The sequence below is a fragment of the Sus scrofa genome, chromosome X, assembly GCF_000003025.6.
Source record: "Sus scrofa isolate TJ Tabasco breed Duroc chromosome X, Sscrofa11.1, whole genome shotgun sequence".
NCBI classification, from domain to species: Eukaryota; Metazoa; Chordata; class Mammalia; order Artiodactyla; family Suidae; genus Sus; species Sus scrofa.
In genome coordinates, this window is record NC_010461.5 from 36,325,447 (window position 1) to 36,353,392 (window position 27,946).

General features: G+C 47.2%; 2 protein-coding genes across 3 annotated transcripts; one reads left to right on the forward strand and one right to left on the reverse strand.

The window, feature by feature from the left end:
- On the forward strand, positions 1-6,333 carry MPC1L (mitochondrial pyruvate carrier 1-like). The gene has a single exon (XM_021080059.1). It carries the CDS (start codon positions 550-552, stop codon positions 1,024-1,026), a length of 477 nt encoding a protein of 158 aa, XP_020935718.1. The 5' UTR covers positions 1-549; the 3' UTR covers positions 1,027-6,333.
- CXHXorf38 (chromosome X CXorf38 homolog) lies at positions 5,238-26,457 on the reverse strand. 2 transcript variants are annotated; one of them, XM_003135023.4, is made up of 7 exons: positions 26,125-26,457; positions 25,826-25,960; positions 18,585-18,704; positions 16,145-16,294; positions 15,381-15,560; positions 7,847-8,009; positions 5,238-6,826 (listed from the first exon to the last, which is right to left on the reverse strand). In XM_003135023.4, exons 1-6 carry the CDS (start codon positions 26,338-26,340, stop codon positions 7,848-7,850), a joined length of 963 nt encoding a protein of 320 aa, XP_003135071.1. In that variant the 5' UTR covers positions 26,341-26,457; the 3' UTR covers positions 5,238-6,826; position 7,847. The 2 variants fall into 2 exon arrangements, with proteins under 2 accessions (XP_003135071.1, XP_003135072.1); XM_003135024.4 differs by lacking the exon at positions 25,826-25,960 and having other exon boundaries at positions 6,514-6,826; positions 26,125-26,396.

Consider the following 27,946-nt stretch of genomic DNA (forward strand, 5'->3'; position numbering starts at 1 on the left):
GAAGAATTTTCTATCAACATCTCGTCAATTCTGTCCAGACTGGAGAGAGCAAGCAGAATTTCCCTCATGTAGCTGACAAAAATCAGGCAGCCCAATCCTCACCACGCCGGGTGGCACCTGGAGCCCTGAGAGCTTTCAGCTGGTTGCAGCCCAAAGGGGAGCGAAAGACGACGAGGCTCTGCCGCCACCTTTGCTTAGAAGCAACCGCGCACACACGCCTCACACTTTACGGCAGTTACGCGAAGGTACGGCAGCGAGGCCACGCCTCCCACTCCCGAAGGCACGCCCGGCAGCAGCACGTGTTCTCCGGTGCACTTTACGGCAGCCACGCGAAGGGACGACGGCGAGGCCACGCCTCCTGCGCCCCCGAACCCTAGTGCCAGAAGGCACGCTAGGCAGCAGCACGTGCTGTGTGGGGACGTTTACAGATTTGCCGCTGCCTCTTGAAGGCGCGAGGCCCCGAACAGGGTTGGCTGTGGTTCCAGGCTCTACATTCAGCTTGTTGTCGGTTGGCTCTTCATCCGTTGGCGCTGCCCTGGCTCGGAGATCATGGCGGCGGTGGTGGCACTGTGGCGGAGGGCGCTGGAGACCTTGAAGACCAAGGAGTTCCGGGATTACCTGGCCAGCACGCACTTCTGGGGCCCTGTGGCCAACTGGGGCCTCCCGCTGGCCGCCTTCAAGGACATGAGGGCACCGCCGGACATCATCAGTGGCCGCATGACAATGGCACTCATCTTCTACTCAATGGCCTTCATGCGCTTCGCCTACCGTGTACAGCCTCGCAACTTGCTTCTGATGGCGTGTCATGGCACCAACGTGGTGGCACAGAGTATTCAGGGGAGCCGCTACCTGATGCATTACTACGGCAGTGGCGCCATGGTGGCGACTGCCACCGCCACCACTGCTGCCTCTACTGGCTCTGTCGGCTCTATCACCACTACCACCCCTGTGGTAGATGACCTTGCGGCTGACTGCTACTGCCCGGAGGCAACCAGCTGTGATCCGCTGACCCCAGAACAGGATTGAGAGGACCCGACTGAATCCTTGTTGTTTGCAAGCACTGAACTATTCTTACTACAGAAAAGACCAACAAAAAGTTTGGTTTTGACTCTGAAAGACCGTGAATCTGATTTAAACCTGCAGTTTGGTTAATAATAATAAAAAAAAAAGCAAATAGAACTAAAGCTGTCAAGCGTTGTTTATTTATTTCGTGATGGGGAAATGTTTTTTAGAAAGTGAGGGTAGATTGGCTAGTGCTTCCTCTTTGTGGCACCTGCAATGTGAGGAAGGTTAGTTTATGCAGGTGAGGAAGATGGAAAGAAAGACACTTCAAATTATCTCATTTATTGTTTTGGCTTTCTTTCTTAGAGCTCTCTTGGGAACATGTTTTGTTGTTGTTGTTACTTGTTTTGGATGTCCAGGCCAAATAAGGGTGCTTCGTTGAACGCGACTTTAAAAACTTGGTACAACCAGAATCTCTTTACATCAAAAAGTCCGGGGGCTATTTCTGCTGAGGAAAATACTTCCAAGTGGGTTTAAATGAATTAAGTGCAATCCAGCTTAGACTTTTAAGGGGTACTTAGCAAGAGAACTTAGAATCTCTTTGTGACCAAGAACAATGATAGAACCTTCAATGGAAACAGGATATATAACTCTGAGGTCGGTGGCTGTCAACCCTGGATTCTAGGTAAAGAGAAAAAAATGACATGATCATAACCCTTTCCTTTTTTCCTCATTCCTAAAAATGGGGGAAATGGCAGTTTGTAAAACTGGTGAGCCTGTCATCCTGTGTTGCACACTAGCTAGGGGCGGGGGTGAGGGTCAGGGGTCAACCGTATTAGCCCAGAGTATTCCCCCCCTTAGGAATCCTGTGGGTGCTAACAGAGTTTGCTTAAACCTGGGAGCATGAGGTGGGAAAAGGGAAGGGTGGGGCTGTGAGTGTGAGGCCATTACCTCTGCAGCAGGGGCTGCTCTCTAGGATATGACCCCAAGTACCCCCTGCCTCTGAAGAATGTGGAAAGTTCCAGGGTGGTCTACTGGGGAACCCCAAAGTATGTGTTTAATAAGAGTGTTTAAACCCTGCTTTTGTTAAAGATTTCAAATGCAAAGAAATTGAAAACAACTCTGAAAGTTTCTGACAACAGTAGGTTTTGGATTAGACAGGCACAACATTAGTGGAACTCTGGAAGAGTGCCCCTTTATCTTCTGTGGCATCTAGGCAGTAGTCCTCTTTGTAGGCAGTTTCTGTAATTCCCATTCTTCATATGGGAGGGAAAAACAAACTCTGGAAAATGATAGTGTATTAGTTATTTATTGCCCTGTAACAAATCACCCCCAAACTTAGCTTAAAACAACAAATATCTCACACAATTTTGGTGGGTCAGGAATCCGGGATGGGGCTTAGTTGGGTGCTACTGGCTCAGGGTCCGTCAGCTGTCTGCTGGGGCTGCAGTGTCCGAAGACTTGCCTGGGGCTGGAGGATCCACTTCCAACCTCCCAGAGTTGTTTAAATGAGGCTTCAGTTCCTTGTCATGTGGGCCATAAGGCTGCTCACAACATGGTTTCCCCCAGAGAAGGTGTTCCAAGAGAAAGCCCAGGATGGAAGCCATAGTCTTTTATAGCTTAATCTAGGAAGTGACATATCATCACTTCAGCTATGTTCTCTTGGTCAAATGGACCAACCTTGGCATGCTGTGGGAGGACAACGCAATGGGGGGAATGCCAGGAGGCAGGGATCAATTAGAAAACTTCAGTTTGGTTCCACCACATCCTGACTACTGCAGTATAGTTTTCTCTATTCTTGCACTTTCCCCATCCCCATTCCGTTACTGTACATAAAGTAACTGGTGTGTGTGCACAAGAAAAAGAAAAGAAAGAAAAAAAAAAAGGATGTAGGAGCCATCTTGGAGGCTGGCTACCACTGGTGGTTCTGAAATAAAAATTCTCATGCCTTTCTGAAACTCAGTAGGGAGTAATAAATCATGTAAGGTCATTACTCACCTTCCCAAAGAGACGTCACAAAATGCTCAGTTTACAGTTTTGTGGTCATTACAAATATGCATATATCACAGAGGATGGGTTTAAGAAGCAGGAAAGAAGTCTCTGGAAGATAGTGGTAGCTCCTAATATTTTAGATAGTTCAGACTATAATGTAATAATAAAAAGCAGTTCTGAAAGTGCTGAAATGAATCATAACCTTGTATCAAGATTTTTATTAAAATTGTAAAGGATTCCCCCCTCACTCTTACACGAGTGGAAATTAATATAAATATATATTTAGATTTGTCTTACAAAATGTATTTTGTAATTTGAGCATTCTATTTCGGTAAAAGGCCACTGTCTGTTGAAGACATTTCAGAGCAGGTAGGTCTCTAATTAACCTGGTAAGGGGAAAGGAGGTAATCCCTGCTGATAATTTTCTGTCACTCTACATTTATAATTTAGAAGGCAAAATGATTAGAGGAAATATCCAAAAGATTGCAACACCTCCATTCTAATGCAGCGCTCCACTTACCGGATATAATTGGTAGTATTCCCACCCAGCTAAGAGCTCTAGCCCTTCGTTGCCTAGGATATTAGTGTTTCAAGCCATATAAGTGATTAATACTTTAATAAAAAACGTACCTTTCAAATCATTAGGGTAATAATCATTTCATAATCTCCCCAAACTCTCAAAAATAATCCTTTCTGGTCTTGGTAATTTGACTTAAACTGTCTACGGGTCTCCACCACTACTTTATGAAGCCAATAACATTTTCCGAATTGGCAGAGCTACTTCTCCAGAAGTTTTCATTCTTTGACATACTTCTGTTACTTCTCAGAATCGGGATTTTATACTGCGTTTAATAAGTAACGTCTTTCGCTTTAGGTCCTCTGACTTTCCTGAAGCCCAGGCTAAAACCCAAAGCACTGCCTTATCCTTGCAACTACAAAGCTACAGCCATTTTCCCTCTCTAATTCTTTCAAAATGATAAACCTCACATTGTGTCCCAGGGAGAGGCCAGGGGCAAATCACATTGCTGCATGAAAACAAGGCACTTGGAGATGCACCAGCCCCGTGTGAGGGAAGGAAACTGCTTCCCGGGCCTCTCCTGCCCAGGACTACAGAGCAGTGCACCTGAAGGTGGAGCTGAAGCCCTCACCCCCGCCCCCCACAACAACAGAGGCTACAATGTATTCCAGGAAATGTGACACACAAGTCTTGTGGTTTAAATTTACATGATGCCCATTATTTTGAAATTCAAAACGTTAGTGAAAACTTTTCAAGATACAGGAGTGCAGGTTTGTTGTAAAAATCTCACATGGGAGTGTGCAGAGAATAGAAGAGCCAAATTCCACCCCAGTTGCTCTCACAGAGGTAACATGGCAAAAAAGCTTGGGGAAAGCACATATTTCCAGACCTCTGTTGTTTGAAAAAAACCAGTGAGTTGTTATGCTATGCATTGTTACACCTTCTGCTTTTCTAAGTACTGTGTCTTAGACCTAACTCCCTATTACAGCATCGCGGCATCCCCTCCTTTTGCACAGTTGCATAATACTCAGTAGCATGGATGTGCTGGGATCATTGAACCAGTTCTCTCTTGACAGCTACCTGCCAATGCTGCCGTGACCACCCTTTTGCGCATGCCCTGTGCTCATGTGCACAGACCTGCAGAAGAGAGGCCCACAGGTTGATGTCCCTGGACTCTCTGTTTCCTTAAAGCCCTCTCTGGGCCTGTCTTCTTTTCTTTGTTTCAATTTCAATGTAATTAAATGTTGCCAGGAGAATGTTTTCTGCATAGTATCTTTGATTCATCGGAGCAGACCATCAATCCAGTAAGATGACAGCTCATACACCACCATCCATACCTTACAAATCCTCACATTTGCATCTCCTTAGGTACCTGGCACGTGGTTGACGCTTGATAAATGTTTTGGGGATAGATAAGGAAAAGCTAACTATATACAAGAGGTATGAAAGGAAAGTGTTCCAAACCCAAAGTTCCTAAGGTGAGAAATCAGATCTTAAACCAAGATTTAATTTGATCCCAAGTTTTGTTATCTTCTATCTAGAAGCTAGGAAATAGTTCGTGAGGATTCTTAGTTTGGGGGGAGCAAAATGAAAGAAAATTGGTACGCTACTGCTGAAATCTTCTAACGGAACTTCATGAAATGAAAGGAGAAAGAAAATGTAAGATTAAAGACCAAAGAGTGTGGGAAAGATGAAAGGAGTAAGTTACAGGCCATTTGCATTCATCTAGGTGTTATAGATTTACATCAAGTAAGTTTTAATGTAAAAACATACCAAATATATGGCCCCCCTCCACCTGCCCATTCTCTACAGATCACAGATCACATCCTTGATGGGCAGGGGCGTAAGCAAAGCAGCATGGCTTTACTTGGGCTCGGATCCAAAGCATCTTCTCCAGGCAGTGGTGAATGTGACGATTCCGTCCCTGAGGGTCCAGGAGTGACATGGCCTAGTTCAGGACCGCTGGCTTTGGAAATGAGCAGACATAGGGGAAGGCGAGCTTAAACGTGATCCCACAGACCACTTCAAACAATGGGACAGGGGGGTTCCCGTTCAGGAAACAAGCAGAACAAAATCAAAAGTGGATGACTTTTTGGGTAGGAGGAAGTATGAATGAATTTGTAAATTTTTTTTTTTTTTTTGTCTTTTTGCCTTTTCTAGGGCTGCACCCGCGGCATATGGAGGTTCCCAGGCTAGGGGTCTAATCAGAGCTGTAGCCACTGGCCTACACCACAGCCACGCCAGATACAAGCTGAGTCTGCAATCTACACCAGAGCTCAGGACAACGCAGGATCCTTAACTCACTGAGCGAGGCCAGGGATCGAATGTGCAACCTCATGGTTCCTAGTCGGATCTGTTAATACTGAGCCACGACAGGAACTCCTGAATTTGTAAGTTTTTTGAAAGAAAATGATGTCTTTGAACTTCCTTAAAAATGTTAAAATGTCATTCTTCCATCTCATAACAAAGGACCAGGTTTAGTTAACAGTGTAACTAACAGTTATACCTCTAAGCGATCAACTGACTCTTCAGTCAACAAATATTCATTGAGCACTTGAGGGCCTTGGGCTCTGCGCTCAGGACACAACAGGACAGAAACAACTGATTGCCATAGGAGTTGACTTTTCCTAAGGGTACATAAAGAAGCCTGCAACTGTGGAACTTTCTAGAACATCCCTGTGATGGTGGCCTGTGTCCTGCTCCTTGTCCTACTGCCTCAGGCTACCAGAAATAGGTAGTAAAAGTTCGGTAGTAATTGGAAATGGCTAGAAAATGGACTTTCAGGCCAATTCTTTCCTTGCCTTCTGGCAAAAAAAAAAAAAGGGAAGGACTTCTATCGCAACGTTGACATCACAGCAGCGCCTTGGGCATCCTCATGAGTGAGACTTCCAGGCAGGGGTATGGGGACAGGACTTGCAAGCCAGTGAGCAGAGAACTCTGTGTGACCCTTCACACAGGCCAGCTGAACACGGCCTTTGCTGTTTACGCAGTGAGTCTGGGGATCAGAAAAGAAACTCGCCTTTTAAATAGCAAAGCAAAACAACCCCTTCCCCCAACCAAACAACAAAAACCCCTGAATGAGAGCAAGTTTGGCATAAGAGTAGCTAATATCTTTTGGTCGGTCCAGATCACGTAACACCAAGCTTATGCATATTTTAAAAACCGTCTCAAAGAATCAAAGGAAAGAAAGTCCAGAAAAAAGTCCTCTTTGGGTGGCATACTCTGGTGCGTTTTTCCTCTTCCATGGAAAAGGTGGCTGAGGTGGAAGCTGGGCTGACTTTCGCAGAACATGTCTGATTTGTGTTAACAGTCAACCTAAAATTAAAAAAAAAAACATTGTTAATTTCCTTTATTGGTGGGAGAGAAAGTAAAATACTTAAGACAGCTATTTCTTTTTTTATTTATTTATTTATTTTTTGTCTTTTTAGGGCCGCACTCTCGGCATACGGAGGTGCCCAGGCTAGGGGTCCATTCGGAGCTATAGCCGCCGGCCTACACCACAGCCACAGCAATGCAGGATCCGAGCCGCATCTGCGACCTACACCACAGCTCACGGCAATGCCGGATCCTTAACCCATTGCCAGGGATCGAACCTGCATCCTCATGGATGCTAGTTGGGTTTGCTAAAAGCTGAGCCACGACAGGCACTCTGACAGCTATCTATTTTAACAAGTTTTTCCTAAGGAAATTAACAAGCTGCTGTTATTTTTTTTTTTTTGTCTTTTTTTTGTTGTTGTTGTTGCTATTTCTTGGGCCGCTCCCTCGGCATATGGAGGTTCCCAGGCTAGGGGTCGAATCGGAGCTGTAGCCACCGGTCTACGCCAGAGCCACAGCAACGCGGGATCCGAGCCATGTCTGCAACCTACACCACAGCTCACGGCCACGCCGGATCGTTAACCCACTGAGCAAGGGCAGGGACCGAACCCGCAACCTCATGGTTCCTAGTCGGATTCGTTAACCACTGCGCCACGACGGGAACTCCCAAGCTGCTGTTATTAATGCCACGGCTAAGAGCGAGGCTCAGTGGCATCACTTTGGGCCGAAACACTTTCTGATTATGTCATAAAGTTGGTTTATTTAAGACTAGACCAATGACTTCAGGGATACGTGACTAAATGGAGCTGACAGGGAGTTTATTTTGAATTAGTTCACAGATGTGAGAACCATCCATTAGAAAGAGCACAAAGCTTCGTGTCCTTTCTATCAATTAAACAGGACACAGGGGAACTTCAGGTGACACTAAGCTGTGTGTTCACTATGGCCTTACATAAGCCAGCGGACATCAAAGACAGGAGGCCGGTCTGCCCTTATTCAACATCCTGTGCTCAAACTCACCTCAGGTCTTCCCCTCGGGTGTCTGTGCCCCAGGTTCCTTCGAATCCAGTTTTTCATGCTGCTGATGCAGGCTGTCCAGCTTGTACATATCTTCTGCGAGGCCATTTCTAAGATCCTTGTTGTTTCTCAGAAATTCTTTCACCACTTCCAGTTGATTTAAGATCTGCAAGAGGAAACCATTCAATGTCCAGTTTAGAGACTCATATAGCAGACTTTTAATTCAGACGAAAAAATGTACTCGCTCCAAGCCTGGCTCCTGCTCAGGCGACCACCAATAGCTGCTTCTGGGGTCACACAAGGGAGTGTTTGCTTGACTCAAATGTTTTGCTTTTAGGGGTCAATATCCAAAATATATAAGGAACTTGTACAAAAAAACAAAAACAAGAACCAAAAGACTCAATGAAAAAATGACCAGAGGACCTGAATGGACATTTTCCTAAAGAAGACAAATGGATGGCCAACAGGCACATGAAAAGATGCTCAGCATCATTAATCATCAGGGGAAGGCACAGTGAGCAATGGGAGCCTGCTGTCAAGCACTGGGACCTCTATCCAGTCACTTGTGATGGAGCCTGATGGAGGATAAGGTGAGAAAAAGACTGTATACATGTATGTGTGACTGGGTCACTTTGCTGTACGGTAGAAAATGGACAGAACACTGTAAACCAGCTATAACGGAAAAAATAAAAATTATTTAAAAAAAAAACCCCACAATGAGACATCACCTCACACCTGTTAGAATAGTCATCATCAGAAAGAGGTAAGAAATGCTGGGGAGGGTGTGGAGAAAAGAGAAGCCTGTGCAGTGTTGGCGGGAATGTAAACGGGCGCAGCAGCCACTGTGGAAAATAATATGGGAGATCCACCAAAAAATCAAAAAAGGAACTAGGAAGCCTGAGAATATATCTGAAGGAAACAAACACACCACGCTGAAGGGATGTTAATAGCATCATTATTCACTAAGCTAAGAGGAGGAAACACCCTAAGTGTCCACAGACAGGTGAGTGGATAAAGAAGGTGAGGTTCAGGAGTTCTCTGGCGGTGCGCTGGGTTAAGGATCCGGCACTGGCACGGCAGCGGCTTCGATCGCTGCTGTGGTGTGGGTGGTACACATATACAATGGAATATTACTCGGCCATAAAACCACGGAAATCCCACCATTCCAGACACCATGGATGGACCTAGAGAGCATTATGCTAAGCTCAATAAGTCAGACCGAGAGAGACAAATACTGTACCATCTCACTTATGGGTGGACTCTAAAACGAAAACAAAAAAGGAAACTCATTGAAAAAGATTGCTGATTTTCAGCTACCAGAGGTGGGAGTCAGGGAACAGGATGAAGGCAGACAAAAGGTACAAACGTCCAGTTACAAGATAAATGAGTACTAGGGCTGGAATATATAACACTGACAATAGTTATGACAATGGTTAACGCTGCAGTGGGGCAGATCTGAAAGCTGTTCTGTGAGTAAATCTTAAGTGCTCTCATCACAAGGCAAAAAATGTTTTTTCCCCTTTTTTTTTTTTGGTATCTATAGGAGATGATAGGTGTTAACTAAACTTATTGTGCTAATCATTCCATGACATAATAAGTCAAACTAATATGCTGTATACCTTAAACTAATACAGTGTTGCATATCAATTATATTTCAATTTTTAAAAATTTTTTGCTGTAAAATTTCCTGCATTTGTATGAAACGGCTCTATATCTATACCTACATATTTATGTGTGTGTATGTATACACATATATATGCACATACATATATGCAAACACATATATATGTGTGTATAAAATAAAATGAAGCCCTTTCATTTTGAATTTTGTACCTATATTTATTATGATTAATATATATATACACATATGCATATATGCATATATATATGTTTTGTTTTTGCTTTTGTTTGTCTTTTGTCTTTTTAGGGCTGCACTTGTGGCATATGGAGGTTCCCAGGCTAGGGGTTGAATCGGAGCTGTAGGCACCGGCCTACGCCACAGCCACAGCAACACAGGATCCCAGCCATGTCTGCGACCTACACCACAGCTCACGGCAACGCCGGATCCTTAACTCACTGAGTGAGGCCAGGGATCAAACGCACAATCTCACGGTTCATAGTTGGATTCACTAACCACCGCGCCACGACGGGAACTCCGATGTGATACTATTCTGAGAGGGCGGGTACTTTTATTAGTGTAAATGTCATGATATGTTACCGGTGGGAGTTTAAATTGGTATAACCTCCACAGATGACAGTTTTGGCAAAATCTATGAATGTTAAAACAGAAAATGCTATCAATTAAAACCACACTCCATTTCTAAAAACAGATCCTCCAAATAGCCTGTCACTTGGCACAAAATGACACGTGTACCAGGTTAGTTAATGCAGCAATATTTCTCTTAGCAGAAGGTTTGAAATAATATATTAAAATATGAACCATCCATAACTGAAAAACTATTCGGCCATTAAAAAACAATAATGAGGCCATGCTTTGTGATCTGATATAGAAAAAAATCAGTTGAAGGACAATGTCTATTATGCTGCCATTTGTGTTTTTAAAAATGTGTATGTGCCAATTATATCTCAGTAAAGGTGAAAAATTTTTAAATATGTGTATATATTTGCACATGTGCTCACAGGTAAATGCACAGACTATCTCTGGAATAGACACAAGAACTTAGAACTTCCTGCCTGTGCTGGGTGCTCTAAGATGCACCCTAGGGTCCTTCCCATCCCTCGGTTGCCATCAGATGCCTGTGACCTTGCTGGCTGGGTCTGTGCGCCTCACGCACGCTCCTCCTCCTGGAGAGGGACCCTCATTCGATGACTTGGGAGTGATGACGCTTTGTGCTGTCACCTCCTGACCCACTCTGCTCTTGAAATGTGCTGAAGAAGGGTGATTATTTTAGCGCATGGGGAGGAGTTTTTTTTTGTTTTTGTTTTTTTTAAATTAAGAATGGGGAGGAGTTCCCATCGTGGTGCAGAGGAAACGAATCCGACCAGGAACCATGAAGTTGAGGGTTCAATCCCTGGCCTTGCTCAGTGGGTTGAGGACCTGGTGTTGCCGTGAGCTGTGGTGTAGGTCACAGACGTGGTTCGGATCCCTCGTTGCTGTGGCTGTGGTGTAGGCCGATGGCTACAGCTCCGATTGGACCTCTAGCCTGGGCACCTCCATATCCCACAGGTGGCCCTAAAAAGACAAAAAGACAAAAAAAAAAAATGGGGAAGGCTCGTGCATGTTTATATGTTAAGAGGAAAGCGGAAGTAAAGATGGGAAAATGGAGCACTAGAAAAGTCATGGAATGTAGTCAGACTTGGATGCTGTGGCTTTGCCACTTAACCAGCTGTGTGACTTTGGGCAAGACACAACCTCTCTGAGCTCACTTCCATGTATGCAAATATAGGATGATGATACCAAGGCCGCCTGGGATTCTTGTGAGGATAGAAATAATCTACTAACAGCACCTGGCACTGTGTCTAGTACCTTCCTTTCTTCCTTCTGACATTCATTCCACAAAGGTTTTTTGATTCTACCATGTGCCAGGCAGGCGCTGTTCTATGCAAAAGCTGCCTAGCGCCTCCATTCTTCCAGGCACTTAAGCCAAAACTCTGGGACCCGTCTTCGATGCCTTCCCGTCTCTCACCACCTCGACCCTTCACCCTGGTGCCAGCCACCGCCTCCCTCACCTGGTAGCTGCGGCAGCCTCCTAATGTCCCCCTGCCTCCGCCTCCGTCCCCTCCACAGGGCAGCCAGCGTGCTCCTTCCACGGCTCTGTTGCTCACAACTCGGCCCCGGCTGCCGCCTTGGGTGGAAGAGCCTAGGTCTGGACGCACAAGGCTTCGCTCCTCTCAGCTCCTCACCCCACGCAGCCACCTCGTTCAGCTTGCCCTTCGCGCCGCCGCAATGCTCCCCCCGCGCATGCGCGCACACACACGGTGTCTGCGCCGCCTCCAAGGAATCGCTGTCTCACCTCCCCAGTGGGGCTTCCCTGGCCACCCGGTTGCAACACGACACCCGTCCCCTCTTGGCCACTGCTGATCCCCACACTCCGTCCCACACAGCACTTCTCTTCCTTCTAACGTGCCCCATCATTACTTATTATATTGACTATTGACCGTCTGCCTCCCCCCGACAGGGACGCCAAGCTTCTAGAACTGTGCCCGGCACTCATTTAAATATTTGTGGAATATAACAAATAGGATGTCACCTCCATCCACTCCCCGCCTGTCTCGACTACATTCTGTCGCTGCCCCTTGTCTGCGAGCTTTCCCCTGGATCTCTGTGACAGTGGCTCCCCCACCAGGGTTTAAGAAATCAGTACTGATTCTAAAGAAAGCACAAGTTCTTTACATGTTTTGTAGCCATGTGCTGTGCTCAGTGTTCTTGCGCTGAATTTTGAGACCCCATCCCCCATCCTAACAGATCATCGAGGGCAGAGCCGGTACGTGAGGGGCTCTAGGGTGGCAGCTGATGCTGTAGACTGGCCCACGGTGGACACGCTCTACTCCCGTCTAGACTGGTCTGAGCAGCCGCTGCTCCTGTCTGGCTCTGAGGTGGACTGCATTTGACAACCACACCTACGCACGCACAGTGTATTTTAATGGGAGCCCCCTTTTATTATGTTCTATATCATTAAGCCTCGTCAACTGGACAGAAAGGAATGGAGATGATGAGCTCTCTGCTGCTTGCCGGCCAGCACTCTCCCGTGCTCCTTGATGCCTCTGTGGCAACGTCACACTAAATCACCATTAACCATTTTTTCTCAACCTGGTTTTCCAACCCTAGAAGTCCCTGGGCCAGGGATTGAATTCAAGCTGCAACTGTGACCTATGACCTACGCAGTAGCTGCCCTAGCCCCACTGTTTTTTGTGGGTTTATTTTTTATTTTTAAATAAAAAAATTTTTGTCTTTTTAGGGCCTCCCCTGGAGCAAATGGAAGTTCCGAGGCTAGGGGTCCAATTAGAGCTGTAGCTGCTGGCCTACGCCACAGCCACAGCAACACGGTATCGGAACCACATCTGTCACCTACACCACGGCTCACAGCAACGCCAGATCCTTTAACCCACTGAGCGAAGCCAGGGATCGAACCCTTGTCCTCATGGATACTAGTCAGGTTCGTTAACTGCTGAGCCACGACGGGAACTCCAAGCCCTACTGTTTTAATGAACACCAGAAACAGGTCTTGATAAACATTCACAGGAAAAGTCCTGTGGACATAATGTAATTATTGCAATTTCTGATGCCTAATTGTACATTTTTTTTTCATATTTTAACACCTCAAATGAGAATGCACTTTGCCACTGACAGTGTCTTACAATAAATCGGCAGCTTTTTTTTTTTTTTTTTCCTTAGGAGTAACTGAATTAATGGTGTGTCATGTGATTGATAGTGTTTTAGATTCACTGAAATTCTCTGACTTTGGAGACTAACCCCGAAGAACATGAATAACCATACATGGTGCTGAACGTTCAACAGAGGTCGGTGCCACACATCGTGGAAAGCTAACCTTCAGCATCTCAGAGATAACATGCCAATCAATCCGGACTTACATTTTGATCCATTGAAATATCAAGATAAATGTCATGGGCTGCTGAACAGAAAGCATGAAAAATGAGAATTTATCACCTCTATCTACAGACTTTGGGACCCACAGGACAAGCCAATTAACCCCAATTTCCTCTCTGTAGAACAGAAGTAATGAGGGGTTGAAATTTACAGTTGCTCATTCCTCAGTGATCCAAGATCTGCTATGCAGCCCATGGGAAGGTAGGCACAGGGACAGAGCAGGGAGACCCCCGGGCCAGCCCTCATGCCCCCGCTGGGTGACCTCTGGCCCATTAGCACCTGCTCCTTAGGGTTGCCGTAAAGCAGGGGACTGCCAGGTTCCCATCCAGCTCCCAACTCGCAGAGATTCCTGGCATCAGTGTGTTGCTTCTGATGCATTTTGTACTTTGTTACATAAACAGGAAAAGAACTGCAGCTCCCTCAAGAAAGAAGAGAGGAGGATTTTATTTTATTTTATTTTTTTTTTTTTTGCCTTTTCTAGGGCCGCTCCCGCGGCATATGGAGGTTCCCAGGCTAGGGGTCTAATCAGAGCTGTAGCCACCGGCCTACGCCAGAGCCATAGCAACATGGGATCCGAGCCGTGTCTGCGACCTACACCACAGCTCCTGGCAATGCCAGATCCTTGACCCACTGAGCGAGGCCAGGGATCAAACCCGCATCTTCATGGATACTAGTCGGGTTCGTTACCACTGAGCCACGATGGGAACTCCTGGATCTGGTATTCTAATCCAGTAAGTGCTGGGATATTTTTGAACCTTACAAAAATATAATTCTACTACTGGAAGTTTTTTTTAATACCTTGCACATAACAATGAGGATTCACATGTCCTGCCCTTGAGGCCATGGTTAGCCTGCAGTGTCCTGAGCTAGAAGCCTTACTGATCCTTTAAGACCTTGCCCTCACCACCTCCTGCCAGCCCCATGCCACGCCGGCTCTGCCCCAGCAGAGCCTCCAGAACCCGGCTCCTCATCCACAGCCCAGCTTCTGGCCCCTTTCTCTCACCCTCGGGCACCGCGGGAACCTCCTGGCTCATCTCTGACCTCCAGCTGCCGGCAGACTTCACTTTCTAAAACCATATCTGATCCATCTCATTTACTCTTTCTTCCTTAAAAACCTCTGGTGGCTCCCAACTGCCTTTTGGGAAGAAGGTGCAAACCCCTTAGAGCGGCAGAGAAAACCTTTCAAAATATGGCTTTGACCTACCTGACTGCCCTCACATCTGACCGCACCTCCTGTGCCCGCCTCATCACTGTCCCGCCCAAGTGAGTCTTTCATGCCTTGGCAAGCGCTGCTCCTTCTGCCAAGAATGTCCTTCCGCTCCTGCCAATTTGCTAGACTCTGGTTTGAATATATATATAATTTTTGCTTTTTAGGGCCGCACCCATGGCATACAGAGGTTCCCAGGCTAGGGGTCCAACTGGAGCTGTAGCCACCAGCCTCCACCACAGCCACAGCAACGCCAGATCCAAGCTGCGTCTGTGACCTTCACCACAGCTCACGGCAATGCCGGATCTTCAACCCACTGAGTGAGGCCAGGGATCGAACCCGCAACTTCAAGGTCACTAGTTGGATTCGTTTCCGCTGTGCCATGACGGGAACTCCCTGATTTGAATCTTAGTTCTAGTTCAACAGCGCCTTCTCAGCAAAGCCTTTTTTTGGGGGCAAACCCCTCCGACCTGCAGAGCTCCCCAGAGCCTTCAGCTCAGGGGTCTGTGGTGGCCCTTACTTCAGCGTTCCACTCTGGCGCATATTAGGCACCCAGATGTTTGCTGAATGAATGAAAGTATTTGTTCTAGGGTAACAGCAATTTGTGTCAACAGAATATTCATTTCTGGCAATTCTTTGACTTTTACATCAGAAACATAACCGGTGATAAGTTAAAAGGAACTATTCATCATCCTTTGTGCCTTTCTTTGTTTTGTTTACTCACCCAGAGGACATAATAATACTTTTATTTCTTTTTTTACCTCTTCAGGCAACACCTCTTGTTCCTCTGCTTGAAGATACAGCTCTTGAAGTTTTTCCTTTAGTAATTCCATTTCTATCTCATTGATTTGGCTCTCCGTCAAGTAAATTCTTGTTTCATCTTCACACCCATCTCGCTGATCTTCCTCAGGGATGTGAACAGCCCAGTCGGATGTCAACAGCTATTGGATGACCAAACAAATGTACGACATGACGGAATGGAAAAGATACCCCATTGGGTTACTCGAAGAATTTGTAATTAGGGAGTTCCCGTCGTGGCGCAATGGTTAACGGATCCGACTAGGAACCATGAGGTTGCGGGTTCGATCCCTGCCCTTGCTCAGTGGGTTAACGATCTGGTGTTGCCATGAGCTGTGGTGTAGGTCGCAGATGCGGCTCGGATCCCGCGTTGCTGTGGCTGTGGTGTAGGCTGGCGGCTACAGCTCCGATTAGACCCCTAGCCTGGGAACCTCCATATGCCGCAGGAGCGGCCCTAGAAAAGGCAAAAAGACAAAAAGACAAAAAAAAATGTGTATTTAAACATCGTTGACTGGATCCATTCTAATAACAGCCTGTGGCCACAGAAAAGCTGCTCAGCGCAATCGCAATTCTGATTTCATATCAACATTGGTCCCCTGCTTACATTCTCCAATTTCATTTAAATCTAGGGAACTTGGCGTTGCGAACCAGTGATTGAGGTTGCCTTCCTCCCTCCCACCTCCGCTTTGTTCTTTATGCCAGAACTGTTCAACGTGATTTTTTTCACCTGCTCTATTCGAGAGTACACCGCCATGATCTCTGGGATATTCTTGAATTCATTCAGAAAATTGTGGATCTTCATCTGAAAGTCCCGGAGCCACACAGAAGATACTTTCATGTCTGAAGAGTGCATGATTTCATTACGACACTTAATCACCTACAGAAAGACAAGAGAAAAGTCGTCACAAGTCCAACAGTGGGGTAAACTGAGATTTTGTAGCTCAGAGAGAAACTGCAGAAAGGCCTTGTTTGCTCTAAAACCCACAAGTGTGTGGCCTGCCGGTGCTACCAAGGCTCGAGGGGCATGTTCACCCTCTCGCCACTTGAAGAATGAATTAATCAGAGGAAGAAGCACAAACAGGAGTTCCCATTGTGGCTCAGGGTGTTAAGAACCTGACTAGTAACATGAGGATGTGGGTTCGATCCCTAGCCCTGCTCAGTGGGTTAAGGATCTGGCGTTGCTGTGGCTGTGGTGTAGGCTGCAGCTGCAGCTCTGATTCGACCCCTAGCCTGGGAGCCTCCATATGCTGTGGGTTCAGCCCTAAAAAAAAAAAAGACAGACAGACAGACAGACAAGCCAGGTGCTCTTTTGTGGTGTAGCCAGTTAAGGATCCAGTGTTGTCACTACAGTGGCTTGGGTCACTCCCATGGTGCAGGTTCAGTCCCTGGCCTGGGAACTTCCACAAGCCATGGGTGCGGCCAAAAAAAAAATGAACTAACAGAAATACAGACAAGCCTACAACTGTCCTTAGTCCTTGAAATCCTGAGCCTGGCTGGATAGCTCTTACACAATTCCCCAAATGCTGTAGCTTAAAACAACTTTGCCAAAGAGCAAGACTATTGTCTACTGGCTCTGGGAATACCCAAAGGCTGAAGCAGACAATTCAAAGATTTTCCTTTTTTTTGCTTTTTAGGGCCATACCTGAGGCATATGGAGGTTCCCAGGCTAGGGGTCCAATCAGACCTGCAGCTGCCAGCCTATGCCATAGTCATAGCAATGCCAGATTCAAGCCACGTCTGCGACCTACATAACAGCTCACGGCAACACTAGATCCTTAACCCACTGAGCAAGGCCAGGGATCAAACCTGCATCCTCATGGATATTACTCTGGTTCATTACCACTGAGCCATAATGGGAACTCCCATGAAAATCTTTTAATATTAAAATATAATTCACATCAAGTCGTCCACATTCTTGGTTAAAAGCTATCAGAAGAGGTCGTTTTTGTACTGTGATAGTTTTTGTCCCTGCTAATGATAAAGGATTCTCAGTCCTTTTAGTTACTGGCATGCTAGCAAAATATACATGCATTTTTTTCTACATATTATAATTAACCCAGGTATGCTATAAACTGTTTTCAATGATCCTCAAGAGTAATAAATTTATCAGAGATGTTCTCTGGTGAAATGGAGGAAGTCTGAATCTCCCAGAGGAAGTCTGACAGGCATAGCAATCTGTTCTGACACTGTTTATTCATTAGTTTTTAGATTTTCTTCAGTTCTATTTAACTTGAGCTTGCAAGTGTTTAGCCAATGAGATTTAGAAGCGCAGGATTCAAATGATGGCATACAACAGAACAAAACAGAACAAATGATGCATTGCTCTGTAATTGCTTTTTTTTTTTTTTCCTGCACCCACCTCATGTGGAAGTTCTTAGGCCTGGGATCGAACCTGTGCCCCAGCAGTAACCAGAGTTACAGCAGTGACAACACCAGATCTTTAACCTGATGAGCCCAAGGGAGCTGTCAGTATTTGTTCTTTTAATATGGAATTTTTTTTGGCTTTTTTTTTTTTTTTTTTTTTTTTTTTTGCTTTTTAGGGCCGCACCTGCGGCATATGGAGGTTCCCAGGCTACGGGTTGAGTCGGAGCTACAGCTGCCGGCCTACACCACAGCCACACCAATGTGGGATCTGAGCCTCGTCTGCGACCTACACCACAGCTCACGGCAATGCCAGATCCTTAACCCACTGGGCGAGGCCAGAGATTGAACCCGCATCCTCATGCATCCTAGTTGGGTTCATGACCACTGAGCCGCGACGGGAACTCCTGGTAAATTATTTTGCTTCCTTTTATGGCAGAACAAGGGAGAGAAATGTGAGGGTCATCTTTTTAGCAGCCAATGGGGGCAGCAGCGAGTTGTCAGGAAGCTTCAGTCAGGGAGACTGGAAGGGTCCGTCTCCCGACTGCATCTGGACAGCGGTTCTTGGACATCACGGAAGGCGCATGGGATGGGGGCCCCGCTAGCCTGCTTAGCGATGCCAACTGTGGACCAAAGTCTAACTGCCTTTGCACACCACTTCCTCCACTCTGTCTGCGCAGAGCCCGGGAGCTCCGCCTGCCCGGCTGCTTGGGCATTTAGCAGCACAGGGTGTGTTTCTTGGCTGCTCCTCACAGCAGGGACCCGACCGTCTCTCAGTGTCTGCTGTTCAGTCAGACAGCTCTTACCTCTGTGACTTTCTTTCGATCAACCACAAAGTGATCGCAGGAGTTGATGAGGCTTAAAAGAGCAACTGCGTCACATTCCTCGGGTCCTGTTTTGTCTGCCAGTCCTCGGGGCATGAAGGCCTGCAGCAGGGGAGGGACAAGGGGCACATGAGTCTCCTCCGACCCTAGGAGATCTGTATCTATCTAGTGGGACAGGGTATGTGCCTGTTCCCCAAAGGGTGACTGCAACTCTCTCACTGAGGTTTCAAGTTGGGAAACAGTGTGGCTGCCAAGCCTCAGCCCGGGGCAATAATGCAAGAGTTGCTCTATCTGCCCATCTGCTACTAGAGATACTTAAACACTGGACCTAATTGTCCTTTCTTAATGGCAAAGAAGCAGGAGGCAGGGGTAGAAAGCATCTTATTATTTATTTATTTTGGGGGGCCACACTCACGGCATATGGAGGTTCCCAGGCTAGGGGTCAAATGGGAGCTGTAGCCTCTGGCCTACACCACAGCCAAGTCGAATCCCTAAAAGAACTCTAAATAAAGGGACAGTAGTCAGGACCAACGCTGCCTCTGTCTTTACTGACACTCAAGTGCCAACCTGCCGACAGAAGTCAACAAGGGAGGCTGCAAATGTTGAGAAAGAACTTAACGAATGTATCGCAGACAAACTTATTTGCTGGAGTGGAAGATTAAAAAAAAAAAAAAAAGAGAAAGATGGGAGTTCCCATCATGGCTCAGCAGTAACGAATTCAACTAGTATCCATGAGGTTTGCGGGTTCGATCCCTGGCCTCGATCAGTGGGTTAAGGATCCGGCATTGCCCTGAGCTGTGGTGTAGGTCGCACACGCGGCTGGGATCCTGCATTGCTGTATCTGTGGTGTAGGCCGGTGGCTACAGCTCCGATTAGATCCCTAGTCTGGGAACCTCCATAGGGTACAGGTGCGCCCCTAAAAAGACAAAAAAAAAGGGGGGGGGAACAAAATGTTGCTTGCTGCAAATGTGGCTGAGAGGAACATTCAAAGTGAGAGAGGCCTTCTCAAAACCAAGCATAGTTTTTCTTTCCCACGAGTCTGGCCTTTTCTCACCAATATAACTATGTCAAGGTTTGATTCTAGTGCCTCCTTCCTTTCTTCAGAACTAGAAGTCGCCAAGGAGGCCTTGCTGCCTCTGTGCCACTGAAAGCTGTTGCTTACAAGTGTATCGCACCCGCTGGGCTCCTCGTGTTCACAGGCACATATGGGCTGAGAGGCAACCTCGCTGCCTCTCCCGGGGCCCTACTGTCTCTTCACGGACTAGGAGGAGAAACAGCAGGAGGTCGGAGAAATGATCGGGGGGCCACGACATGCTGGGCCTCGCTGGCTTGGAAAAGGACTTTGGCGTCTATTCTGAGGACATCACGAAGCCACCCAAGGGTTTCAGGCAAGGGAAGACAGCCATCTGATTCCCGCCTGAGGACCGCACACGCCGCCCTGCGGAGGACGGACCAGGGCTGAGCCAGGCAGCAGGGGCGGCCAGGTGGGAGGCTGGCAGGAGAGGGGAGAGAGCTGTGATGTAGACATGTGCTGGGAGCCACAAAGTGGCTAAGAAGAATAATCCTATGTGAGGCCTAACTGTAAGCAAAGCTACAGCAGAGGCTGAAGAAACTGAAGCTGCAAAGCAGTTTTGAAGAATCCCCCAGCTGATCCTGTTTAGTAAAAATTTCTGAAATATGATTTCCTCTTCTATTCTTGCGCTTCTTTTCTGTCTGACGCTTATGTGTGTTGTGAGTCATTCTTGGCTCATAATATTGGGAACTTTCCCAAATTCCTGAGCTTCCACCCAAGTATGGGCCATTATTTACTTATAAACCTAAGCCCTTGTTAAATAGGTTGAAAATAATTGAACCATGCATAAAGAACTTTCCTAAGAATGGGAAGTTTCCCTTCAGAGGAGTAATAGTAAATATTATGCAGAACTGCCATGTAGGCCTGGAGATCTTTGTTGGACTCTGGTCCGTCCCCATGGAGACAGATTAGGGGGTGGTTTGGGTGTTGCCCATGGCCCAACAATTGTGGATACTATAAGACAAGACATATTTTTTTTCCTACAATAAACACTACCTATTGGGATCCAGCAGGTGGAAATTATTATTATAATTGGCAAGATTTTTTTAATATATAAATTTTATAATTAATAAAGATTTTTATAATAGATAAGGTTTATTTAAGACAGTTTATGTTCGCACAACCTGCTATGGTTTGAGGTCAGCTTGACCTCGAAAGCAAGCCACGTGTGAATACCCCACTCCCCATCAATGGCTATTTATGCCTGCTAGAGGAGCACAATAGGTAGCTTAGGCAAGAATATTTATCACCTTATGCCAAATCATTGTTAAAGTAAAAATTAGATACCTATTATTCTGCTTGCTATTTACTTATTTTCTAAGAATAAAAGTACAGTTTGTACGTAATCTTCATTTAAAATCTAAAACTAAAGAATAGTTTGGAATAATAAATTAACATATATTGTTGTTTGTATAATCATGCATAAGAGTAAAATGTATAAAAGCTGATGCTCTCCTTTCAATAAACGGGTCCTCTGCAGCACTTGCTGAGGGAGTTGGCTCCAATTCTTTCCGCGCCTGTTTGTAGCCCCTCCTCCTGTTCGTCGTCTCCTGGCTGCTGGGGCTGGACCCCGGCAGACATGGAGAAGAGAAGGCCCCAAACGATTCACAGGTACAAGGTCAGGGGGTCGTGGGAGGAAATGAAGCAGGAATGACTCTAGGTACTTGGTGGTGGCGGCGGGGGGGGGTGGTGCAGGCTGGGGGGTTAGTGATGAAGAGTCAGGTGTGAGATGCGAAGATAAAAGTGCCCAGGAGGGGAGTTCCTGTCGTGGCTCAGTGGTTAACGAATCTGACTAACATCCGTGAGGATGCAGGTTCGATCCCTGGCCTCGCTCAGTGGGTTAAGGATCCTGAGTTGCCATGAACTGTGGTGTAGGTCACAGACACAGCTCGGATCCCGCGTGGCTGTGGCTGTGGCGTAGGTCAGCAGCTACAGCTCTGATTCGACCCCTAGCCTGGGAACTTCCATGTGTTGCGGTGCGGCCCTAAAAAGCAAAACAAAAACAAAAACAAAACAAAAAGACATAATTCACATACCATATAATTCGCCCATTTAAAGCATACAGTTCTTTGTGATGACATGGCTGGACCCTGAGGGCATTATGCTAAGTGAAAGAAGTCAGACAGAGAAAGACAAATACCGTATGATCTCATATGTGGAATCTTACACAAGAACCCGAGCTCACAGAGGCAGAGAACAGATCGGTGGATGGCGGAGTGGGTGAAATGGGTGAAGGGGGTCAGAAGGTGCAAACTGCCAGTTATCAAATAAAGAAGTCCCAGGACTGTAAGGTTACAGCATGGTGACTATGGTTAACACTACTGTACTGCAGTACTTGAAAGTGGCTCGAGAGGAGATCTTGAACGTTCTCATTGTACGAAAAAATAGGAACTTCCATTTTGGCTCAGCAGAAACAAATCTGACTAGTATCCATGAGGATGCAGGTTCGATCCCTGGCCTCGCTCCGTGGGTTAAGGATCCGGCATGGCCATGAGCTGTGGTGTAGGTCGCAGACGCGGCTCGGATCCTGCATTGCTGTGGCTGTGGCTGTGGTGTAGGCTGGCGGCTACAGCTCCAATTCGACCCCTAGCCTGAGAACCTCCATATGCCCCCAGCTGCGGCCCTAAAAAGACCAAAAAAGAAAAAGAAAAATCAGCTGTAACTACACATGGTAACAGATGTTAACTATTGTGATCATTTCACAGTGTGTATAAATATCAAATCATTATGCTGCACACCTGAAACTAGTATCATGTTGTTGTCAATTACACCTCAATAAAAAAAAAATTAAGCATACAGTTTAGTGGTTTTTAGTATATTCAGAGAGTTGTGCAACCATCATCATGGTCCGTTTTAGGATGTTTTATCATTCCCAAAAGAAACCCTCTACTCTTACTAATCAGCCCCCTCTCTCCTCCAGGCCCTGGCAGCCGCTGCTCTACTTCCTGCCTCCAGAGATTTGTCTATTCTGGACATTTCCTGTATGTGGAATCATGCAATATATGACCAGCTTCTTTCACTTGGCATAATGTGTTCAAGGTTCATCCAAGTGTTGTAACGGGCATCATCAGTGCTTTATTCTTTTTTATGGCTAAATAATTCCGTCGTGTGGCTAGACCTCATTCTGCTTAGCCGTTCATCAGCGGATGGACATTTATACTGTTTCCATCTTTTGGCTATTAGGACTAGTGCTGCTATGAACGTTCATGTACAAGTTTTTTTTTTTTTTTTTTTTTTTTTTGTGCTGCTGCAGTTGCTGTGTTACACCACAGCCACAGCAACGTGGGATCCAAGCTGCGTCTGGGATCTGTACCACAGCTCACAGCAAAACCAGATCCTTAACCCACTGAGCGAGGCCAGGGATCGAACCCGCAACCTCATGGATACTAGTCAGATTCGTTTCCACTGTGCCACGATGGGAACTCCTCATGTACAGGTTTTTGCGCCAATGGTGTTTCCACTTCATTGGATGTGTACCTAGGAGTGGTGCTGCTAGGTCATATCTAACTTTCGGTCTTAATCTCTTTTAAAAAATATCAAACAAAACTTTAGGCAATACTAAAGCTATTTAATGGGAATAAGCTGGGAGGGCGGAAGAGTGGATAAGTGAAGGCTCAAAGCCCTTGTTGGGCAGGTGGGAGGGGATAAGGCCAACGCTCAAGTGGAGGGACAGAGTGGCTAAGAGGAGAGCCGCCCTTCCTCCTTTGCAGCAGAAGGAAGAAGATGCCGCGCAAGGAGGTAGGCTGGTGGGTCTGGTAAAGAGCTGAGGAAGCATGTATCTGTGGGCAGCCCTCAACTCCAGGAAGCCAGAGCAAGGCTTGCAGCTGGAATGGGGCGGGGGACCAGCAGGGAGAGCTTGGTGAGGGCCAGACGGCGGCAGCGGTCTCCAGGAACAGGAGCCTCCGGAGGGACGTGGCCAGGCTGCTGAGGCTTGTGATCAAGAACTGAAAGTGAAACCTGTCTGCTCCCTTGTGAGATTCTTTCCCAGAGCAGAAGCAGAGGATGGTGTCATCAGAGACGGAGCTGGGCCTGCCAAGGGCCGAGAGGAGCACAAGGGACTGAAAAGACTGATGGGCTGTGGACTCTGGGCTGCCTGAGGAGACAAGGGAAGCCGGGAGAGGAGGGCTGCTGGCAACAGGCAAAGCAGAGGAAGCCTCAGAGAGGCGGAAGTTGTATAGGGGCGAGGGGTGGGCGGGGGACTTTGAATATGTGTGCCAAGGGCAAGCAGGGTGTTGGACCCTGTAGCTCCCTGTGCTGACATGGGGAAGGATTAGAGGCTGCTCGAGCTGAGAGCCCAGGACCGGAGACAATGCGCTTGGACTGGGTCTGCAGGGGACAGCAATGAAGAGGACAAAGAGGGCAGTGAACAGGGAGCATGGGCTCCAAGAGGATTCTGAGGGTATGAAGGCAGCCACAGCAACCAAACAAGTGAGGGATGGTTGCAATAAAGGTAGAGGGTTAAGTCATTTCTTTTCTAGGTAAAAGCAGAAGTTGGCAATTCTATGCAGCAAGGAAAAAAAAATGGTCAAGAGGGCTGTAGGTGTGGTGGGTTTACTGGTCCACGACAGCCGAAAGTCTGGGAGTCACTGTTATAACCCAGCTTCCGCATCTTTAAAAAAATTTATTTTTATTAGAGTGTAGCCGATGTACAGTGTTATATCAATTTCTGCTGCACAGCAGTGACCCAGTCATACCTGCATGTATATGTGTGTGTGTGTGTGTGTGTATACACACATTCTCTCTCTCATACTATCCTTCCATCATGTTCTATCCCAAGAGACTGGATATAGTTCCCTGTGCTGTCCAGTAGGACCTCATTGCCCATCCACCCTAAATGGAAGAGTTTGCATCTACCAACCCCAAACTCCCCGTCCATCCCACTCTCTCCCTCCCCCCAACCCCCGCCTTGGCAACCCCAGGTTTGTTCTCCACATCTGTGAGTCTGCTTCTGTTTTGTGCCATATTTTAGATTCTACACATCGCTGGTATCATATGGTAATTGTCTTTCTCTTTCTGACTTACTTCACCTAGTATGAGAATCTCTAGTTGCATCCATGTGGCTGCAAATGGCATTAGTTTGTTCTTTTTATGGCTGTTCCATTGTAACGTTCTCATTTTTTGTCGCTAGAAGTCCAATGTGCTATCCATTGTGCCACAGAGCCATTTTTTTTTTTTTTTGCCATTTCTAGGGCCACACCTGAGGCATATGGAGGTTCCCAGCTAGGGGTCAAATTGGAGCTGTAGCTGCTGGCCTACGCCAGAGCCACAGCAACGCCAGATCCTAGCCATGTCTGCAATCTACATCACAGCTCACGGCAACACTGGATCCTTAACCCACTGAGCAAGGCCAGGGATCGAACCCGCAACCTCATGGTTCCTAGTGGGGTTCATTAACCACTGCGCCATGACGGGAACTCCCTGTAACTTCCTCTTTTTTAAAGTTGGGAACAGAGGATGGCCCAATGCTGCACCATAGCAGATGAGTGGGGACTCTGATTCCTGCTTCCCAGGCACCAAGCCTGCACCTGCTGGAACCAGCAAGTAGACTGACTCCAAAAGTAAATTTGTGTTAGGAGGCTACTTTGACTGCCCCTCCTCACCCCCTACTGGGCTTCTGGCAATTATCAAAGAGTCAAAAAAATTCTTCCATCAGCCTGGCTAGTAAGTCACTTCACCAAGATCTGACAACAGACCCAAAAGCCCCTTTTCATCTGGCTGCCTACCATACCCCTGCCTCCCCCAGATTTTATTCCTTAGCTAGCTAGGCACTTAAGGTTCTTTCTATTTTAGCTTTAACTTCCCCTGACTCATTTTGCCATCCTCTCAGCAACCTACAGACAAAATGAGCTCTTCAGGGGGTTACCCTCAAAAACGCCTTGCCTGCTTCTACCTCTGTGCCTGTGCCCACGATGCTCGCTCTACATCTTGCCCCAGCGTCTCTTGCTGAAATTTTTCACTAAGATGCGTTGGGTCCAATATAACAGCCCGGAACCGCCCAGACACTAGACCCTTGATCAAAAACCCAAATCTCTGTGTCTGCATCTGTACATGGGACCCCAGCTTCCACATAGACCCGACAGACGCCCTGGGCTCCAGGTAACCCCTACCTGGTGCGCCAACTCCTCCTTCCCTCCCAACCGCAGAAGCTTACCTTGGCCACCTCCCAGGCGTCGACCGGCCAGCGGCCCGGCCGGCAGTTTCCCCAGTGGACATCTCCATTTCTGTTGGTGTGATGTTTCAAAATTTCCCGTTTCCACTCTGCGCACACCTGACACTGAGGCTGAAACTATAGGGGTCGGAGATGAGGAGGGACCCGGGAGGGAGGGGCATCTGGGCATCTGAGCCTCATGCACTGCGGTCGGCCCCGCCCCGAGGAAGGCAAGGGACACTGCGCCCGGAGAAGGGAACGGGAAGAGGGACCGTGGTCAAGGCCCGGGACCAGATGCTCACCTGGCGGGCACGCGGGCTGCACCGCGAGACGCTGCGGCAGGTGGCGTGGGGGCCCAGGCCGGGGGCGGCGGCGAGCAGGCCGCGGTGGAAGGCGTGCACCTCGCGGCTGACGAAGCCCTGCAGGCAGCCGCGTAGCAGCAGCAGGCAGTGGCCTGCCTTCACCCAGTTCTTGTACTCGGTGCAGTTCAGGCGCGCGGCCAGCTCGGACAGCACCATATCGGCATCGGGACCCGTGGGCCACGGGGCAAGGGGTGGGGCGCACGGCCATGCGCAGGCGCAGAAGCCTGGGAGCGCCTGGGGCAACGGCGCCGTCGTGGGGCGTGGCCCAGGCCGGCAGTGCCTGGAACCCCGCCCCCGCCCCCCCAGGCGGGGCGTTCTAGTTTCCGGGGCTTATCGGCCCCGCCCCAGCCCTAGGTATCAGCAGACGTGTATCTACTTGCCCAGATAGGCTGTACCTGAAACTCTTACCGCCCTTCTCTGTTCCCCCAAACTGAGTCCTCACCAGCTGACTCAGATTCGACTCTCCCGAAGTCCCTTTTTTTTTTTTTTTTTAATTGTAGAAATGTAGACCGTGTTTAAGGCACAGGCCTTGAATTAAACATGTTCCTCGCCTTACACAATTCTAGGGAGTTTACTTAACAGGTTCCTAAGCCCGCCGATTGGCTGTAGCTTGCTTATCTGGACATTAGCGAAACTCGACCGCTGGGTGCCTGGGCCGCGCACCTGTTACGCGCCTGCACCGTGCCAAGGTGACACAAAGCTCAAAAACACCTGCCATTGGGCCACCTAGCCGAGGCAAACAGGACGACACAATCGCCCCCAGTGAGACAAGGACTTCTTCCACTATGGTCCTGAAGCATGGAGCTTAGGTGGTGATGATTTAGTACCCCTGGTTGTAGGATAATTATAGAGCTCCTTGCATAAGGTAATCTGAGTTAAATTTTAAATAAGTGCCAGGAGGGTCATAAGGCAATGGCTTGTCAACTCCAAATGACAAGGGGTCACCTCAGTTTTAGTTGCTTTTAGTGAGCTTCTTGAGCTTGGAAAACATGTTAAAATTGTGTGTAGTCAAAAGGCTCCGAGGGAAGAGTCTAAGCACTGAAGCCTTCCCCTGACTTTGTGTTTCACAGCGAAGTGTTAGTTTTTAGGAGTGCTAGCTCTGGCCTCAAAATGCTGCTTGTCTTGGCTGTTTGATCTTAAGCAGTCTTAATCTGATCTCAGCAAATTAATTCATTTCTCTGGGCCTCAGTTTATTCATTGGTAAAAGGAAGCCCACCCCACCGGGTTTTTTTGACAGTACACGCTGAAATACTTAGAACAGTGCCTGGCAATAGTAAGTTCCCAGGAAATGTTAGCTATTATTTTATATTGACCTAAATGTGCCCTTTCATCAGTCATATTCCTGGGCAAGGTATTTTAACAAATCACTGGCCACCTGGAAATGTGCAGCACAATGCTAGCTGGCCTCTGCTAATTTTTCCTTAAAAACCTCAACACTAAATCCATCCCAAGTAAATTTCAAATCACTCCCTTAGACACTCTATTCTCATTAAACCAAATGAAAAAGGAAACTCCACAAGGAAGAATGAAATATACATTAACATTTTTCCTTTCTGTCCTTTAAGGTCCCTGAATATAAGTCCTTATAATTTTCTGCGTATTGATTTTATATCAAGAACACTTGGATGAGAGTAAATTGGATTAAAGTAAAATGTAATAGGTATTTCTTCTGAGGAAGAAACCGTGAGAGAGAAAGGAGCAAGTTTTTATGCTGAAATTGGACCCACAGTTATTTATTTATCTTTGGTCTTTTTGTCTTTTT

Bases quoted from the DNA above. Each gene is read 5' to 3' on its own strand.
- MPC1L (XM_021080059.1), top strand. From the start codon at position 550: ATGGCGGCGGTGGTGGCACTGTGGCGGAGGGCGCTGGAGACCTTGAAG.
- CXHXorf38 (XM_003135023.4), bottom strand. From the start codon at position 26,340: ATGGTGCTGTCCGAGCTGGCCGCGCGCCTGAACTGCACCGAGTACAAG. The intron at 18,705-25,825 runs GTAAGCTTCTGC...CCCCTGCTGCAG, and splicing joins ACGCCTGGGAGGTGGCCAAG to GCCTTCATGCCCCGAGGACT. The intron at 15,561-16,144 runs GTGAAAAAAATC...GTCATCCAATAG, and splicing joins TGTACTCTCGAATAGAGCAG to CTGTTGACATCCGACTGGGC.